Here is a 20,787-nt window from a genome sequence, read left to right on the forward strand (position 1 = left end):
TTCTAAGTGAAATAATTTAAGACCATATAACTTTTTATTTCTATATATAAAAATTGTAATGCCACATAGAGGAAGTTAAAGCCCATCAAAGAATGGGCCGAGCTTTAGGCCTTCATCCAAACAGATCTCGGACCATTTCCAGGAGTGTTAAACTTTCAACCGTCTGCTAGATATGTATGTAATTGTAAAGGAGGAATTTCGGAAACCAGAAATAGAAATTTTTTTAGGGTCTGTATGGATCGTTTTAAAAGTTTAGGGTTCGATTTTAACTTTTGTTGTAATTATCAAAGCTCTTTTGTTAAACAACAAGATGGATTTCTCATCTTGAAATTGTGACCGTCGGATTAAGGTGGTTTTTGAATCTTAAACATCTAACTAACATATTGGCTGATCCAACGGCCAGCCCTCTCCCTCAGAGGTGTATATATACAATAGGTCGGCTCTCATAAACGACAGAATTTCTATTTGGCTTCGATTTTGTTTTCGTTACATCTCTATGCGGCGAAACCCTAGATGGAGACGCGACTCTGGAATTCAGTCGAATGTCGCAAATCGACATCTATGGGTTGTTTTAGAGAAGGCCAAAGCGATGGGAACTGTGTATCGTCCTGAAGATTCAAATCTTCCTCTTCTATTGGGTCTTATTGGGGGTCCCTCGGTTCCGATATTTAATTTTCGATTAAAGTTTCAAAAGGGGATCTAGATCGATTTCGGAGATCTGTTAAAGATTGAAGAACATGAAACCAAGAACGCCTCCGGTGAAACCCTAAATCGCGTTGCGAACCTGTAAGTTCTTGAAAAGCTTATCTTTAAGATTCATCTCTTCCTTGTTTAAATTTTTACCTGAATGAGATTATTATCTGTATATTATCTGGGAAAGATGTCTGATATAGGTTTGTTCTGAACTTTGTCTTGGATCTGACACGAGTAGAACTCCGACCCATGTAAGTTGGTTTAAAATTTTTGCATGAATGGGAACAAGATGGGAACGTTATCTGTTAGTAGATGTTTGCAATGGGTTTATTCTAGAATATCTTGGATCCGATAGACCCTCATGATGCATCCTCTGAATCTCAAATGACGAGATAAATGCAGAGGGTCTTTTCTGTTGGGAATAACGGACAATAACTAAACATATTTTGGAATGAGAACGCTATCTGTTACATGACCCGGTAAGAAAGGAAAAAAATTCTGCATTCTCAAATGAGATGCAAATAAAAGGTACATTCTGTTGGGAAAAATGGTTAAACAAACTCTGGAATGAGAATGCTATCTAGTACATGTCCCGAAACCTAATGCAAAAATCTGCATTCTCAAATGAGATAAATGCAAAGGGTCTGTTCTGCTAGGAATAATGGGCAAACAGACCTGGAATGGGAACGCTATCTGTTACATGACCCGAAACATAATGTAAAAATCTGCTTTCTCAAATGAGATGTAAATAGAGGGTCTGTTATGTTGGAAAATGGGAATAACGTCAAAACAGACCCTTGAATGGGAAACTATGTGTTACTTGTCCCGAAACTTATTCCCAAAATCTGCATTCTCGAAAGAGGTGCAGATAGAAGGTTTGTTCTGTTGGGAAAAATGGCCAAACAAATCTATAATACGAACGCTATCTGGTACATGTCCCGAAACGGAATACAAAAATCTGCATTCTCAAAAGAGATGCAAACAAAGGGTTTGTTCTGTTGGAAAAAATGGCTAAACAAACTCTTGAATGGGAACGCTATCTGTTACATGTCCCGAAACGTAATGCAAAAATCTGCATTCTCAAATGAGATAAATGCAAAGGGTCTGTCCTGCTGGGAATAATGGGCAAACATACCTGGAATGGGAACGCTATCTGTTACATGACCCGAAACTTAATGTAAAAAATCTGCATTCTGAAATAAAATACAAATATAGGGTGTGATATGTTGGGAACACTATCTGTTACATGACCCGGAACAAAATGTAAAAAATGGGATGCAAATATTTGTCTATTCTGTTGGAAATAATGGTTAAACAGATGCTGAAATGGGAACGCTATCTGTTATATCTCGTGACACCAAATGTAAAAATCTGCATTCTCAAATGAGATGCAAATGTAGGTCTATTATGTCGGGAATAATGGCTAAAAAAGATCTGGAATGGGAACACTATCTGTTTCATGACCCGAAACAAAATGAAAAAAATCTGCATTCTCAAATGAGATGCAAATAGAGGGTCTGTTATGTTGGAAAATGGGAATAACGTCAAAACAGACCCTTGAATGGAAAACTATGTTACTTGTCCCGAAACTTATTCCCAAAATCTGCATTCTCAAAAGAGGTGCAGATAGAGAGTTTGTTCTGTTGGTATAAATGGCCAAACAAACTATAATAGGAATGCTATCTGGTACATGTCCCGAAACGGAATGCAAAAATCTGCATTCTCAAAAGAGACGCAAACAGAGGGTTTGTTCTGTTGGAAAAAAAATGGCTAAACTAACTCTTGAATGAGAACGCTATCTGTTACATGTCTCGAAACGTAATGCAAAAATCTGCATTCTCAAATGAGATAAATGCAAAGGGTCTGTTCTGCTGGAAATAATGTGAAAACATACCTGGAATGGGAACGCTATCTGTTACATGACCCGAAACATAATGTAAAAAATCTGCATTCTGAAATAAAATACAAATATAGGGTGTGATATGTTGGGAACGCTATCTGTTACATGACCTAGAACAAAATGTAAAAAATGGGATGCAAATATTTGTCTATTCTATTGGAAATAATGGTTAAACAAATGCTGAAATGGGAACGCTATCTGTTATATCTCGTGACACCAAATGTAAAAATCTGCATTCTCAAATGAGATGCAAATATAGGTCTATTATGTTGGGAATAATGGCTAAAAAGGCTCCGGAATGGGAACGCTATCTGTTACATGACCCGAAACATAATGTAAAAAATCTGATTTCTCAAATGAGATGCAAATAGAGTGTCTGTTATGTTAGAAAAAGGGAATAACGTCAAAACAGACTCTTGAATGGGAAACTATGTGTCACTTGTCCCGAAACTTATTCCCAAAATCTGCATTCTCGAAAGAGGTGCAAATAGAGGGTTTGTTCTGTTGGAAAAAATGGCCAAACAAACTCTATAATAGGAACGCTATCTGGTACATGTCCCGAAACGGAATGCAAAAATCTGCATTCTCAAAAGAGATGCAAACAAAGGGTTTGTTCTGTTGGAAAAAATGGCTAAACAAACTCTTGAATGAGAACGCTATCTGTTATATGTCCCAAAACGTAATGAAAAAATCTGCATTCTCAAATGAGATAAATGCAAAGGGTATGTTCTGTTGGGAATAATGGGCAAACAGACCTGGAATGGGAACTCTATCTGTTACATGACCCGAAACATAATGTAAAAAATATGCATTCTGAAATAAAATACAAATATAGGGTCTGATATGTTGGGAACACTATCTGTTACATGACCCAGAACAAAATGTAAAAAATGGGATGCAAATATTTGTCTATTCTGTTGTAAATAATTGTTAAACAAATGCTGAAATGGGAACGCTATCTGTTATATCTCGTGACACCAAATGTAAAAATCTGCATTCTCAAATGAGATGGAAATATAGGTCTATCATGTTGGGAATAATGGCTAAAAAGACACCGGAATGGGAACGCTATCTGTTACATGACCCGAAACATAATGTAAAAAATATGTTTTCTCAAATGAGATGCAAATAGAGTGTCTGTTATGTTGGAAAATGGGAATAACGTCAAAACAGACCCTTGAATGGGAAACTATGTGTTACTTGTCCCGAAACTTATTCCCAAAATCTGCATTCTCGAAAGAGGTGCAGATAGAGGGTTTATTCTGTTGGGAAAAATGGCCAAACAAACTCTATAATAGGAACGCTATCTGGTACATGTCCCGAAACGGAATGCAAAAATCTGCATTCTCAAAAGAGATGCAAACAAAGGGTTTGTTCTGTTGGAAAAAATGGCTAAACAAACTCTTGAATAGGAACGCTATCTGTTACATGTCCCAAACGTAATGCAAAAATCTGCATTCTCAAATGAGATAAATGCAAAGGGTCTGTTCTGCTGGAGGAACGCTATCTGTTACATGTCCCAAACGTAATGCAAAAATCTGCATTCTCAAATGAGATAAATGCAAAGGGTCTGTTCTGCTGGGAATAATGGGCAAACAGATGTGGAATGGGAACGCTATCTGTTACATGACCCGAAACATAATGTAAAATATCTGCATTCTGAAATAAAATACAAATATAGGGTCTGATATGTTGGGAACGCTATCTGTTACATGATCCAGAACAAAATGTAAAAAATGGGATGCAAATATTTGTCTATTCTGTTGGAAATAATGGTTAAACAGATGCTGAAATGGGAACGCTATCTGTTATATCTCGTGACACCAAATGTAAAAATCTGCATTCTTAAATGAGATGCAAATATAGGTCTATTATTTTGGGAATAATGGCTAAAAAGGTTCCGGAATGGGAACACTATCTGTTACGTGACCCGAAACATAATGTAAAAAATATGCTTTCTCAAATGAGATGCAAATAGAGGGTCTGTTATGTTAGAAAATGGGAATAACGTCAAAACAGACCCTTGAATGGGAAACTATGTGTTACTTGTCCCGAAACTTATTTCCAAAATCTGCATTCTCAAAAGAGGTGCAGATAGAGGGTTTGTTCTGTTGGAAAAATGGCTAAATAAACTCTATAATAGGAACGCTATCTGGTAACTGTCCCGAAACGGAATGCAAAAATCTGCATTGTCAAAAGAGATGCAAACAGAGGGTTTGTTCTGTTGGAAAAAATGGCTAAACAAACTCTTGAATGGGAACGCTATCTGTTACATATATTCCGAAACGTAATGCAAAAATCTGCATTCTCAAATGAGATAAATGCAAAGGGTCTGTTCTGCTGGAAATAATGGGCAAACTGATGTGGAATGGGAACGCTATCTGTTTACATGACCCAAAATGTAATGTAAAAAATCTGCATTCTGAAATAAAATACAAATATAGGGTCTTATATGTTGGGAACGCTATCTGTTACATGACCCAGAACAAAATGTAAAAAATGGGATACAAATATTTGTCTATTATGTTGGAAATAATTGTTAAACAAATGCTGAAATGGGAACGCAATTTCGTCACCGTTGCGTCACCAAATGGTGACGAAATGTATGCGTCACCCCAGCGTCACCAATTGGTGACGCTTGGTGACGAAATTGCAAATGGTGACGGTGCTATTGGTGACGCTTTTTTTCGAAATTTGCGTCACCATTTGGTGACGAAATTTGCGTCACCATTTTCGTGTTTTTTTGTAGTGATGGTTAAACAGATGCTGAAATGGGAACGCTATCTGTTATATCTCGTTACACCAAATGTAAAAATCTGCATTCTCAAATGAGATTCAAATATAGGTCTATTATGTTGAAAATAATGGGTAAAAAGGCTCCAGAATGGGAACGCTATCTGTTACATGACCCGAAACAAAATGAAAAAAATCTGCATTCTCAAATGAGATGCAAATAGAGGGTCTGTTATGTTGGAAAATGGGAATAACGTCAAAACAGACCCTTGAATGGAAAACTATGTGTTACTTGTCCCGAAACTTATTCCCAAAATCTGCATTCTTAAAAGAGATGCAAATATAGGGTTTGTTTGTTCTGTTGGGAAAAAAATGGCTAAACAAACTCTATAATGGCCCGGAACGGAAAGCAAAAATCTTTATTCTCAAATGAGATACAAATAGAAGGTTTGTTCTGTTGGGAACAAGACCCTGGAATGGTAAGCTATTGGTTACTTGTCCCGAAACATAATCCAAAACCCCGCATCTCAAATAAGGTAGAAATATATGGTCTGTTCTGTCTGGAATAATGGGAAAACAGACCTAGAATTAGAATGGTCTGTTATGTTTTGAAACATAATGCAAAAATCTGCTTTCTGAAATAAGATACAAATATAGAGTTTGTTCTGTTGGGATAATGGTTAAATAAATCCTATAATGGAACACTATATGTTACATGTCCCGAGACAATGTAAAAATCTGCATTCTCAAATGAGATGCAAATAGAGGGGTATGTTACATTGGGAATAACGTCAAAACTCACCTTGAAATGGGAATGTTGTATTACTTGTCCCGAAACATATCGTAAAAATTTGAATTCTCAAATGAGATGCAAATAGAGGGTTTGTTTTGTTTGGAATAATGGCTAAACAGATCCTGGAATTGGAATGAGAATGTTATCTGTTACGTCTCGAAATGCAAAAATATGTATTCTCAAATGAAATGAAAATATAGGGTTTGATCTGTTGGGAATAATGGCTTAACAGACCATGGAAAGACCTGCCCCGAATCGTAATGCAAAGGCCTGTTGTATTCTCGGATGTTATACAAATATAGAGGGTTTGTTAGGAATTGCAGCAATACAAGACTCTCTAGAGTTGAATGAACTCATTAAGTCTGAACTGGATAAAATCTTAATGATTGGTTTCTGTAATTCCTATATTTTTGTATCAGTGTCACAATTGCTTTGCGCCTTTGTCAGGTTTGGTAATATATCCTTTAGCTCTGTATGGCAATTCCTTCTTTTTATGATCAATGTCTCAGTTTTAAGTTTTCGACTCACAAAGGTAAATTCTTGGATCAACCCATAGAATTGGTTTCAGAATTGTGTAATAGGTTTACTAGCATACATATGTCTTTTATACTTTGTTCCGTATATGATCAATGTCCCAGTTTTAAGCTTTCTGTTTCATGTCAGGGAGCTCTTGGTTTAGTTGCATACATCTGTCGTTTAATCTTCCGCTGACAAAGGTAAGTTCTTGGACTGTACCATAGCATTGATTTCAGAGTTGTGCAATAGCTTATGCTTTTGTTTAAAAACGTTTTTATGGTGTGATGTAAGGTTGAATTGCAATAATGACAGCTTTCCATGAAGAGAGAGGTAAATAAGATAGTGAAATGCTACTTTGTTGATGTTATATTACCTTTCTTATGGAAGAATGTATGTGTGTTGATATCTTATTTTTTTATTATCTTGAGGTTTACCCTAAGAAAACACAATCGTATAACACTCTAATGTTCTACAGATTACATTTTATTGACGTAGGATTATTACTATATGACATAGGTTTGTAAAACTACTTTGTTTCCTTATAACGTATCTTACATTCTCAACTGCTTCGACCAGGGTTTCTGGAAGGAAGATGTACCATTAACAAGATTGTGAGTATTAATTTGGATTCATTTGTTTACGTTATGTTTTCTCTTATGAAAGAAGGAACATGTGTTGATGTCTTATCTTTATTATTTGGCGGTTTTATGCTGGTAAAACACATATACATATTCTATAGATTACATTGGTTGATGTAGGATTATTATGTGACATGGAGGATTTAACACGTGTTTCGAAGTAATTTTGCTTAGGGTGGGCGTTTTAACCCGTAACACGCGGGTTAGAAGGTACCCGATATAACAAGTACCCGAATAAAAGGTATCCGAATATTAACGATAATGAGATCGAGTATTAATGAGTCTAAATTTTTGACCCTCAGTCCGAGTTCGAGTTTCAATTATTTTACAAGGAATATCCGGTATATTTGTTAAAAAACTAAAATATCTTATATTTATAATATTTATCTAAATTATTCTTATTATTTATTAAATTACTTTTATTTAGTTAATTTATTTTTATCTTCTAAACATTTTTATCTAAAATTCTACCATTCTAAATCTTATTTTATCTTTTTTTTCTTTCATTCTTTTATGCAACCGAATCAACTATTCGTCTCTCTCTCAAACTCTCATTCATCTCTCTTCATGGTGGTTTTATGGATCCGAGTATCTGCGAGTACAAGATCGAGAATCTCATTAAACCCGAGTTATAAGTACCTGGATTTTATGAAGTTAAGATTGAGATAATATTTTGTAAAACCCGTGGTGATGAAGACGAGACAGAGTTTTCTAAAAATTGGGGATATCTGATCCGTGTCCACCCTGCTTTTGCTAAAGACTTTTGACAATTGTAAGCTTGTGTTTTTTCAAGGATATCTCGTTCAATTCGGTAAAATTATTTGATCTATAAATAAAGTACGAAGAGCCCATGATTAGTCTGACACTTGGATCAGAACACCCGATTACCCAAAAAAAAAGAACGGAACATCACTTTCTGAAAAATTGCAAATAAGCCTCACTTGGTTTCTCTTCCAACTTTCGTCAGGAACATGGTCTTATACGAAATGATTATTAGTTTTAGTGAAATAATACGAGAATATTAATATTCTATGGATATACAATTATTAAGATTCTTTAATAAATATAAAGTGTATGATTTTTTAGTATAAATAAAGTCATTCAAAATTTATTATAAAATTTGTTCAAAATGATTATTATTTCTTTGAAAAAAATATAATTGTTATCTAACATTTTTATCATATCAATATTACCTTATCTTTTTTTTAAAAAAATGATAAATTAAGAATAATTTTATTTTAATAAAATTTGAGATATAAATTCTATAATTTTTTCTCAGTAAAAGATTATCAAATTTTATCAAATTTTTATAAAGGAGTCGTTACATTATTTTTCATCACATATAGATTTCAAAAACATAATACTAATCTCAATAGAGATCAAGATGCCAGTTTTCTCCAAATATTACTCCATTCGCATGTGATATTTATTTATTTTAAATTATTTTATGAAACAACTTTAATAATGAAGAAAACAATTCAATCTAGACCGTACTGATTTTTATTTTGTTAAAATAATTTAAGAAATAAATCTAGAAAATAATATATATAATACAAAATTAACATTAAATAATGATATTATTGAAGTTTTGGTTAAAATAGAATGATTAAATTTACGAGTCGTATCGTCAATTTAGATTTTTTTAAAATATTAAAAAAAATAAGTTTACAACGTTTTAATAAGTTACAATCTATATAATTTTTTTAAAAATTAATATTTTACTTAATTTCTAATACAAAATTTTGATTTAGAAAAACAACAATAAAGTTGTAATAGAGATTCGTTAACAAATGGACATGGTGAATGTGAGAAGAATTGTTATATTGTTGTTAGTAAATATTATAATATATATAAATCCTTATATTATTTAATAGATTTATATATAAAATGATATAATCATTATATTAAATTAACTAATATTTTTTTATGAATCAAATATTCCATCACTAAACACATCATCGTATACAATTAACATCATCCAAAAGTATCGTGTTAACAATATCATATCTATAATATTATTATTATACTAAATTTTTAATAGATATAAAAAAAATAAAGATTAGGATTAAAGATGTTTAGAATAAATTACTGACTTCAAACCTATACAACGCGTAAACTAAATTTATATTTTTTTTCATAAATTTATATCTTTATTTCTGTATATAAACAATATAATGATTATTTTATACATTAAACAAATAATCTAAAAGTATTTTTTAACTACATTGATATTAACAAATTCTATTATAAAAATTAGAACAAAAAAGAATAATCCGCACAATCGTACACAGGTCGGGTCCTCAACTAATACATATATACTAGTATATAATGGTTAAATAAATCCTATAATGGAACACTATATGTTACATGTCCCGAGACAATGTAAAAATCTGCATTCTCAAATGAGATGCAAATAGAGGGGTATGTTACATTGGGAATAACGTCAAAACTCACCTTGAAATGGGAATGTTGTATTACTTGTCCCGAAACATATCGTAAAAATTTGAATTCTCAAATGAGATGCAAATAGAGGGTTTGTTTTGTTTGGAATAATGGCTAAACAGATCCTGGAATTGGAATGAGAATGCTATCTGTTACGTCTCGAAATGCAAAAATATGTATTCTCAAATGAAATGAAAATATAGGGTTTGATCTGTTGGGAATAATGGCTTAACAGACCATGGAAAGACCTGCCCCGAATCGTAATGCAAAGGCCTGTTGTATTCTCGGATGTTATACAAATATAGAGGGTTTGTTAGGAATTGCAGCAATACAAGACTCTCTAGAGTTGAATGAACTCATTAAGTCTGAACTGGATAAAATCTTAATGATTGGTTTCTGTAATTCCTATATTTTTGTATCAGTGTCACAATTGCTTTGCGCCTTTGTCAGGTTTGGTAATATATCCTTTAGCTCTGTATGGCAATTCCTTCTTTTTATGATCAATGTCTCAGTTTTAAGTTTTCGACTCACAAAGGTAAATTCTTGGATCAACCCATAGAATTGGTTTCAGAATTGTGTAATAGGTTTACTAGCATACATATGTCTTTTATACTTTGTTCCGTATATGATCAATGTCCCAGTTTTAAGCTTTCTGTTTCATGTCAGGGAGCTCTTGGTTTAGTTGCATACATCTGTCGTTTAATCTTCCGCTGACAAAGGTAAGTTCTTGGACTGTACCATAGCATTGATTTCAGAGTTGTGCAATAGCTTATGCTTTTGTTTAAAAACGTTTTTATGGTGTGATGTAAGGTTGAATTGCAATAATGACAGCTTTCCATGAAGAGAGAGGTAAATAAGATAGTGAAATGCTACTTTGTTGATGTTATATTACCTTTCTTATGGAAGAATGTATGTGTGTTGATATCTTATTTTTTTATTATCTTGAGGTTTACCCTAAGAAAACACAATCGTATAACACTCTAATGTTCTACAGATTACATTTTATTGACGTAGGATTATTACTATATGACATAGGTTTGTAAAACTACTTTGTTTCCTTATAACGTATCTTACATTCTCAACTGCTTCGACCAGGGTTTCTGGAAGGAAGATGTACCATTAACAAGATTGTGAGTATTAATTTGGATTCATTTGTTTACGTTATGTTTTCTCTTATGAAAGAAGGAACATGTGTTGATGTCTTATCTTTATTATTTGGCGGTTTTATGCTGGTAAAACACATATACATATTCTATAGATTACATTGGTTGATGTAGGATTATTATGTGACATGGAGGATTTAACACGTGTTTCGAAGTAATTTTGCTTAGGGTGGGCGTTTTAACCCGTAACACGCGGGTTAGAAGGTACCCGATATAACAAGTACCCGAATAAAAGGTATCCGAATATTAACGATAATGAGATCGAGTATTAATGAGTCTAAATTTTTGACCCTCAGTCCGAGTTCGAGTTTCAATTATTTTACAAGGAATATCCGGTATATTTGTTAAAAAACTAAAATATCTTATATTTATAATATTTATCTAAATTATTCTTATTATTTATTAAATTACTTTTATTTAGTTAATTTATTTTTATCTTCTAAACATTTTTATCTAAAATTCTACCATTCTAAATCTTATTTTATCTTTTTTTTTTCTTTCATTCTTCTATGCAACCGAATCAACTATTCGTCTCTCTCTCAAACTCTCATTCATCTCTCTTCATGGTGAACTTTTCTTTTTATACTTTGATATCTTCCATTTGTACTATCTATCTCTATCACTTTATAGTTCAAAATTTTATAAGTTTTATGGATCCGAGTATCTGCGAGTACAAGATCGAGAATCTCATTAAACCCGAGTTATAAGTACCTGGATTTTATGAAGTTAAGATTGAGATAATATTTTGTAAAACCCGTGGTGATGAAGACGAGACAGAGTTTTCTAAAAATTGGGGATATCTGATCCGTGTCCACCCTGCTTTTGCTAAAGACTTTTGACAATTGTAAGCTTGTGTTTTTTCAAGGATATCTCGTTCAATTCGGTAAAATTATTTGATCTATAAATAAAGTACGAAGAGCCCATGATTAGTCTGACACTTGGATCAGAACACCCGATTACCCAAAAAAAAAGAACGGAACATCACTTTCTGAAAAATTGCAAATAAGCCTCACTTGGTTTCTCTTCCAACTTTCGTCAGGAACATGGTCTTATACGAAATGATTATTAGTTTTAGTGAAATAATACGAGAATATTAATATTCTATGGATATACAATTATTAAGATTCTTTAATAAATATAAAGTGTATGATTTTTTAGTATAAATAAAGTCATTCAAAATTTATTATAAAATTTGTTCAAAATGATTATTATTTCTTTGAAAAAAATATAATTGTTATCTAACATTTTTATCATATCAATATTACCTTATCTTTTTTTTAAAAAAATGATAAATTAAGAATAATTTTATTTTAATAAAATTTGAGATATAAATTCTATAATTTTTTCTCAGTAAAAGATTATCAAATTTTATCAAATTTTTATAAAGGAGTCGTTACATTATTTTTCATCACATATAGATTTCAAAAACATAATACTAATTTCAATAGAGATCAAGATGCCAGTTTTCTCCAAATATTACTCCATTCGCATGTGATATTTATTTATTTTAAATTATTTTATGAAACAACTTTAATAATGAAGAAAACAATTCAATCTAGACCGTACTGATTTTTATTTTGTTAAAATAATTTAAGAAATAAATCTAGAAAATAATATATATATATATAATACAAAATTAACATTAAATAATGATATTATTGAAGTTTTGGTTACAATAGAATGATTAAATTTACGAGTCGTATCGTCAATTTAGATTTTTTTAAAATATTTTAAAAAAATAAGTTTACAACGTTTTAATAAGTTACAATCTATATAATTTTTTTAAAAATTAATATTTTACTTAATTTCTAATACAAAATTTTGATTTAGAAAAACAACAATAAAGTTGTAATAGAGATTCGTTAACAAATGGACATGGTGAATGTGAGAAGAATTGTTATATTGTTGTTAGTAAATATTATAATATATATAAATCCTTATATTATTTAATAGATTTATATATAAAATGATATAATCATTATATTAAATTAACTAATATTTTTTTATGAATCAAATATTCCATCACTAAACACATCATCGTATACAATTAACATCATCCAAAAGTATCGTGTTAACAATATCATATCTATAATATTATTATTATACTAAATTTTTAATAGATATAAAAAAAATAAAGATTAGGATTAAAGATGTTTAGAATAAATTACTGACTTCAAACCTATACAACGCGTAAACTAAATTTATATTTTTTTTCATAAATTTATATCTTTATTTCTGTATATAAACAATATAATGATTATTTTATACATTAAACAAATAATCTAAAAGTATTTTTTAACTACATTGATATTAACAAATTCTATTCATTTAATTGCATGTGTGTGTATTATTATATATATATACTAGTATATATGTATTAGTTGAGGACCCGACCTGTGTACGATTGTGCGGATTATTCTTTTTTGTTCTAATTTTTCTTGTTGTTGACCATTTTTTTTGGATGTTCACTAAATTATATCTTTCTGTTGTGTTAAACTGGACGCGCATCCCATTTTTAACACCTACCACTTATATAATAATACACACACATGCAATTAAATGTTTTCTCCATAATTCTTGTTGTTGACCATTTTTTTTGGATGTTCAATAAATTATATCTTTCTGTTGTGTTAAAATGGACGCGCATCCCATTTTTAACACCTACCACTACTATTTCTCAATATGAATATATAATATAAATATAAATAAGAAATAACAAAAAAGCATTTCTGATATTTTTATTTTCTTAATTTTGGTTTTCTGTCGTTCCATCTCCAAGCACTTCCCTTCCGCGATTGAAGGTGCTCTTCATCGTCTCTTCGATCTCAGATCGATTTTTTGTGAAAATTCTCCGGTGAACACGATCACGAATTCTAGGGTTTGGCTACATCTTCTCCTCTCGAATCGTCGGCTCTTGGTTCTCGAATGTTTTCTTGTTCCTCCTGCTAGGGTTTCTCAGAGATCCGAATCTCTGGAGGAGGGCAATTCGGCGCTTTTGAGCTCGTGGCAAGATGTTCTGGCGAATGGCGGGGTTGTCCACGGCGTCTCCCGTGAGTTAATCTCGTCGCTGAGCTTTGTTTTACGATCTTCTTACGTGTGTTGCTGATATCTGTGAGAGAGGGCACTCCACGGAGATACGTGTTCGTGTTTTCGAATTTTTCATTTTGAGCATTTCCGGATTTGTGAGTTTGCTTTATGATTCCCGTTCAATTTTTTATTTCCCATTTGTTTCTTCGAAGGATTTGAGGGGTGTGAAATTATTATGGCTTTTGGAGTCTGCAGTTTTGTTCCCAGATTAGAGGAAGCTCAACTTTGTTTACTTTCACAAGTGATGCAGTGTCTATGGGATCTGAGCTCTGGTCGTTTAAGGGCTAAATCTTTGGCAGAACCATTGCATAATAGTTGAGACATTGAGCGAACATGATGTTTTTCGATGTAATGAGAGCGTATCTTAAAGATGACAGACTTTCCCCAACATTTTCATTGCATTTTCTAGTTGAATTTGGTAATTTTATCGGGCATCAAGAGGTGCTGAAATACCCACCAATTCTATCTTATTTCTGTTGTATTGGAAGGATGTCTCATGGAATATCTGATAGACTAATACACTTTATCCCTGACGAGTATTACTGTTTTCTTAGGTGTTGCTTTGTATTCACTGTAGGATCAGTAATTTCGTTTTTGTACGATTCTGAAGTTTTGATGCTTTTTGTTTTGCAGGTGGAGACAATTTTGGACAAAGAAGGTTTCACACTGGAGGAACTCCTTGATGAGGATGAAATTATTCAAGAGTGCAAAGCCCTGAATGGGAGACTCTTAAATTTGTATGCTTCTTTATCCATATTCATATGTTATTACTTATGTGTACATCTCATAATACGTGCTCCTGTTCTGTGCTCTCTCTCTCACGCCTATATTTTTTTTTTATCTCATTTGATTTGACATGCTTTTTTTTTTTGTCGTGAGAAACCTGGTGCCATATTGTGCAAAAATGTTGGATGGCTTTTTATGTTCCCTGTCTAGATGCTATTACTTTTCACTGGGGATACTGCCTCACTTGATCATTATCGCAGCTTGCGGGAAAGGACACAGGTGGAACAGCTTATTAAATACATAATAGAGGAGCCTCCTGAGAATGCAGAGAAGAAACAAATGTTCAAGTGGGTTTTCAGACAAATGTTGTTGCTTTGCTGTTTGTCAATCTTCAAATGAACTTGTAATTGATGTCTTCTAACTCTACTGTAGGTTTCCTTTCATTGCCTGTGAAATCTTCACTTGTGAAATTGAAATGATACTCAAACCGCTAGTGGAGGATGAGGAGGTAAAAATTGACAACTAATTTTTCATGTGTTTCTACTTGTCTAATGTTGAAAAGAGTTATGCTACTAACTTTCCCCTTATATCTATTGTGTTGCAGTTGATGAAATTGCTGTTTTCCTTTCTGGAACCTAAACAAGCTCATAACGCATTACTTGCTGGGTACTTCAGCAAGGTATTGGGAACTTGGCATTCTTTTGGGGATCAAATCATGTATCGATGATCATCTCTTGTTTTATCGAGTTCTGCAGGTTTCCCCATCATATTCAGTTTGTTTATCTTTTGCTGCTAGGTCGTCAATTGTTTGCTGGTTCGGAAGACTGTTCCATTCATGCAATTCGTTAAAGTAAGTCCATTTTTGTTTCCTGAATTATGCTTGTAATATTATGAATATTAGAACTTCACTTGAAGGTGATTAGTATTCTTTTGTTTACCCTTATAAGAGAATATAGATTATGATCAGGGTCATTAGAGCATCCTGGTTATAAGAATTGAACTTCTAGCTAGCAGCGCTCTTGTGAATTTGGGATTTTTCCGAGCATTTTATTCAAGGATCTAGGTATTGCTATTCGAAGAGAATAAAAATTAACTGGACATTCACATTGATTTACACAATGAAATAGTGTGTATACGTTCTTAATTCAGTGGCATCAGATGCAACTGCCTCATTCAAAATGTGATAACTGGCATTCGATGATGCTTGAAACACATGATACCATCTGGGATTTGGGAGTTACAGGTCTTGCCATGATTTTTAACCTTACTTTTACCTTTTCCTACCAGGAGCATCAAGAAATACTTAAGCAGCTTGTTGATCTGATTGGTATTACATCAATTATGGAGGTTGGTTTACATTTTTAAGGTTTTTTTTAACTTGGATGTCTTCATTCACCCATATCTACTTTCAAACTTGTCTGATGAGGGCGGATCCTATCATTGGCCCTCCCCCCTGCATCAATGTTGTTGTCATCTAAAATGCTTGTGACTGTTAATGATAATAACAAATACAATAATTCGCTTAGTAGTTATAATAACAGTTTCGTCGTTGTCGGTGGTGTCAGTGATGATCTTGTTAAGGAGATTGTTAATTGTTCTAATTAACATAATCTGTGAACAATGAAGATTTAAATTTTTTTAGAATTTCCTGCATGTATGTATGTAAGAAATATTAGATATTCCATAAAGTGCTTCTCATCTATGTTTACCTATTGCCTATTCTTCAGGTTTTAAAACGTCTGATTGGCTCAGATGAGCACTTGTATACAAACTACACAAGCGCAATGCAGTGGGTAGAAGATACAGATGTTTTAGAGATGATTGTGGACAAGTTTGGTTCCTCAGTGAGTTTCATTCAGTAGCATATTTTACTTTACTTTTAAAATAGGCTAGTCTTATGACTTTTCTCCTGTGATTTTATATCATCCTATTATTCCAATCCTTCACTGATATCTACAAACTTTTATTATATGTGGCGTAGGAGTCTCCTGAGGTACATGCCAATGCAGCTGAAATTCTATGTACAGCAATACGATTTGCACCCCCTGGCCTTGGTGCAAAAATTTCAAGCCCAAGGTAGCCCAATTTTTCCGTTTCCGGTTACTATTTTCCTAACATACGTTATTTGTGAATGTTTCTATTTTTCTTTTGTCTCGTTAATGATTCGTGGCACATTTTGTTGCAGCTTCATTGGGAGGTTGTTTCAACATGCATTGGAAGTTACGCGGCCTAAATCTGTTCTGGTCAATTCATTGTCTGTGTGCATAGCATTGTTAGATCCTAAGAGGTTTACATTGGGAGCTTATCATATATATGGTCGTCAACTAACCCATGGAACCGTGGTCACCAACCCTGAGGCTGTGGACGGAATGTTAGGGAGCCTAGGTGAGCCTCTTTGGTTTAAGACCTTTAATTCTAAGCATCACAAGGGCTTAAACACGAGCTATAACAAAAGCCATTGAAAATTATCTGTCCGGATATTGTTAATACCCCTTATCCTAATTGTGGTACATCGTTTCTCTCTGTCTCCCTCTCAGTTGAATCCTGGTTCCATGATCAGATCTCTCTTTATCAGTCGCAATCCTTCCTTTGAGTTGCAAAGTTATCATTATGGCTTCTTAATCTATTTAGTAAAATCTAGTTATGGGCATATCCCCTAAACGGTTTTTATTTAGTCTTCTTTACATTGTTTTTATCTCGTGCTTTATGGTGTGCTTTGTAAGTTGCAATGAGTTTTTCTTCTTGGCTGCTTTAAAAATTCTGTGAAAATTCTACTTATATGCAGGTGATTTGCTTAAGCTTTTGAATGTTTCATCTAATGAGGGCGTTTTGTTAACTACATATGGAAAGTTGCAACCACCTCTAGGAAAACACCGGCTGAAGGTATGTTCTCTATATATACTGAAAGCGTAACGTGTTTCCCTGTAGATGTTTAATATATCTATCCGTCGTGTTACTGTTTCTATATCCTTGGTTTACATGCCTTTTTTTTATTCTTTTTCTTTCCCCAGATTGTTGAGTTCATCTCAGTCTTACTCACAGTCAGTAGTGCATCAGCAGAAAAGGAAGTGATTCGACTTGGGGCTGTGAAGAGAATCCTGGACTTGTTCTTCGAGTAAGTTGGGAATTTCTTCTATGCAGCAATTATTTTGCATTACCCATGCTTATTGCTTGATATGACTATTTTTCAGGTATCCTTACAATAATTTTTTGCACCACCACGTCAAGAATGTAATTCTATCATGCTTGGAGAGCAAGAATACTGAACTTCTCGATCATCTTCTTTGTGAATGTGGTCTCGTTGGAAAAATACTAGAAGCAGAAAAGGATTCCACATTGGCAGCTGATTCGGATAAGGTTCCCACTTACATATTAACTTGCTAATTTCTACATCTGGACCCTATTATGCATTTACTTGGTTCTCTGTTTTTTTTATGGAACCCTTTAGTCAATATAATCTTTTTGCATGTGGCATGTTCGCTTCAGCCAACAGTCCCTGCCGAGGGTAGAAAGCCACCCAGGATAGGAAGTATTGGTCATTTGACTCGTATCTCCAACAAACTCTCTCAGCTGGCTAATACCAATACTGAAATTCAATCACACTTGCAGGTTCTTCCCCGCATCATGGCTATCTTTGTTTGACCTGATTATTTTAGTGTGCTATATACATCCACACATGCATATCACAAAAGTAATTGTTTTCTCTTTGGAATGAAAAGTTGGATCTCGTCAGTTATGTATGAATGGTCTAATGAATGTTCACGTTTGTTCTGGGTGAGACAGTATGTATTCCTTTAAAGGCCTAATTTTCTTTCCACTAGCTCAAATTATCACGTATTTGCTAGTTTTCGACAGGGCATCACCTCATTTATGGGTTTTATTTTACATGTAGCTTGTTTGAATATGAACTGTATTGTGGTGGTATCGTACCACTCATCAATAAACAACACATATCATCTGGTTCATGACTTTTATTTGATTGATATATGCTATTGGTTCTTACTAGGAAAATAGTGAATGGACGGACTGGCAGATGGATGTCCTGTCAAAGCGTAACACCTTGGAAAATGTGTACTCGTGGGCCTGCGGGTATGCGTTTTCCCTTTCCTTTATTTTTTTTGGTTCCACGACTGTCTTCGTGTAAAATTAGACCTCATGACATCACCTTTTACGATTGACTAAAAACAATGACTTTGTATACTAGAGATCAAAGCTAAAGAGGAAAATGTAGTTGTATAGCACACAAACTGATGAGAAATTGAATGTGAATGTGATTGCATATCTCAGAGTAGATGATTTGAGTAAAAGCTGCTTCGGAAACTCTTCTTAAACGATATATATGGCTTGAAAGGAAGCAAATGTGTTGTTTTTCTTATAAAATTTGTACTCAGTTTATGATCTTCTTTGCAGGAGACCAACTTCACTGCATGATCGTACTGGAGATAGTGATGATGACGATTACCATGATAGAGACTATGACGTGGCAGCTCTGGCTAATAACTTGAGCCAGGCATTTCGATATGGAATTTATAGTAACGATGATATGGATGAGGTACATTCATGTGTTTTCTTGACATTGGTTTTAGAAGGTATTGGTTCTTACCAATGATTTTTGCGGGATGTGTTTGACAGTGATAGTTATAGAAGACAAATGAGGAAATTGAAATCGAAATTGTTTGGGAATTGATTGTTTTTGTGCTGTGTTGTAGTCTAAACATACAATTTCTAGATGCAATTATGTTTAAATCTTTTTCTGATGGCTTGAACTCATGGACTCTACAAGAAATTTGTCTGCTTCCTCCTACTAATTTTACTATTTTACGCATTGCAGGCCCAAGGCTCTATGGAGCGGGATGACGAGGTATTTCTTTCTTTCCTTATCTCATATCTATCGGAATTTCGATCTGACTTTATAAAAGTTTGGTTATTTAAATTGTGGGATCTCGTTATTATTTTCTCTTGTCATAAGATTTTATTATAATAGGTTGGAAATTGACGTCGTTTATCTCCTCGCCTTATTTGCTCTATGCAACCCTTGTACTATGTTTCTGTTGTCAGCTCTGCTTTTTGTTTTGATTGTAAAACGAAAATGGAAAATGCCATGGAGGTTGTGGTAGGGAGTAATTTTATGAACTTTGCTCACAAATCTCGGAATACCGAAGGAGAGGTCTTTTAATGCATCTTTTTCTGCTCGGAATTAGCATCAGATTAAAGCGTTTTACATTCTTCAAGGCCTCTCTTATGGAGATCTCTTTTAACATGGCAGGATGTCTACTTTGACGATGAATCTGCTGAAGTTGTGATATCGTCTTTGCGTCTCGGAGATGAACAAGAGAGGTAACTGTTCAATTTTTTTTTTATTCGGCTATAAAATTTACATTTTCCTCTCGATATCGAGTCTTTCAACCGTTGGCATAGTCGTTTAGCTTATAGCTCACGACGTGTAATGGTGTTTGTAGCGGTTCACTGTTCACGAACTCGAACTGGTTTGCTTTTGAGGACGAGAGAGAGGCTAACGAGCGCTCGGCGAGCTCGCTTGCATCTCCTTCTCCCAATGCCGAACGGACCACTGAAGTTGATGATGATGATGATGTGGTCATAGGTGAAGCCGATGACTTGGATGACTCTGCAACCTCCTCCCCGTCATTCGAACCAAAGCCGGAAGGGACGGAAGTGAATGATTTATCTGAGAAATCGGGTGAATCGGAAACTGATAAATCGCCTGCTTGGGTTGAATGGAGAGAAACCTCGGGTTCCGTTGAACCTCCAAAGCCAGTTGAAGCTCCTCCTCCAGCTTTGCTGAACGGTGAGATTCAAATGGAGATAGATGATGATGGAGATGGTAAAAACATCAAGAATTCACCAGAAGCGAGCGGTGGAGATTCTGGTTCTGGCACCTCGAAGCCAGAGGAAGCGCGTGAGAATGCTCTCAGCTCCGAAGCTTCGGGACCCGAGAAGGCGGAAAACCGCCAAACAACGAAAGCTGCAGCAGAAACAGAGCAATCTTTGAAAGAGGAGTCAAAGAGCTAGTTCGAGTTTTTCTTCACGAGCATCGTGGGCTATTCTTCGCTAGAAGGGGGGGGGGGGGCTTTCGGG

General features: G+C 34.0%; 1 protein-coding gene and 2 long non-coding RNA genes across 3 annotated transcripts; all 3 read left to right on the top strand.

Moving 5' to 3' along the window:
- Positions 1–475: 475 nt before the first annotated feature.
- Positions 476–7,437, top strand: LOC104814321. Its single transcript, XR_771887.1, has 2 exons — positions 476–786; positions 6,783–7,437. It is a non-coding gene; the product is annotated as an uncharacterized LOC104814321 (long non-coding RNA).
- Positions 7,438–9,606: 2,169 nt separating this feature from the next.
- LOC104814322 lies at positions 9,607–11,036 on the top strand. Its single transcript, XR_771888.2, has 2 exons — positions 9,607–10,564; positions 10,811–11,036. It is a non-coding gene; the product is annotated as an uncharacterized LOC104814322 (long non-coding RNA).
- A 2,583-nt stretch (positions 11,037–13,619) lies between these two features.
- Positions 13,620–20,778, top strand: LOC104814323 (serine/threonine-protein phosphatase 6 regulatory subunit 3-like). The gene is made up of 19 exons (XM_010542312.2): positions 13,620–13,928; positions 14,599–14,702; positions 14,952–15,038; positions 15,124–15,199; positions 15,296–15,370; positions 15,488–15,541; positions 15,979–16,038; positions 16,419–16,535; positions 16,673–16,767; positions 16,877–17,076; positions 17,477–17,574; positions 17,703–17,806; positions 17,883–18,048; positions 18,178–18,300; positions 18,698–18,780; positions 19,102–19,243; positions 19,523–19,552; positions 19,958–20,028; positions 20,151–20,778. The coding sequence occupies exons 1-19, from the start codon at positions 13,890–13,892 to the stop codon at positions 20,719–20,721; spliced, it is 2,295 nt and encodes a 764-aa protein (XP_010540614.1). The 5' UTR covers positions 13,620–13,889; the 3' UTR covers positions 20,722–20,778.
- The last annotated feature ends 9 nt before the right edge of the window (positions 20,779–20,787 follow it).

This window comes from Tarenaya hassleriana, unplaced genomic scaffold, assembly GCF_000463585.1.
Source record: "Tarenaya hassleriana unplaced genomic scaffold, ASM46358v1 Cleome21, whole genome shotgun sequence".
Taxonomy (NCBI): domain Eukaryota; kingdom Viridiplantae; phylum Streptophyta; class Magnoliopsida; order Brassicales; family Cleomaceae; genus Tarenaya; species Tarenaya hassleriana.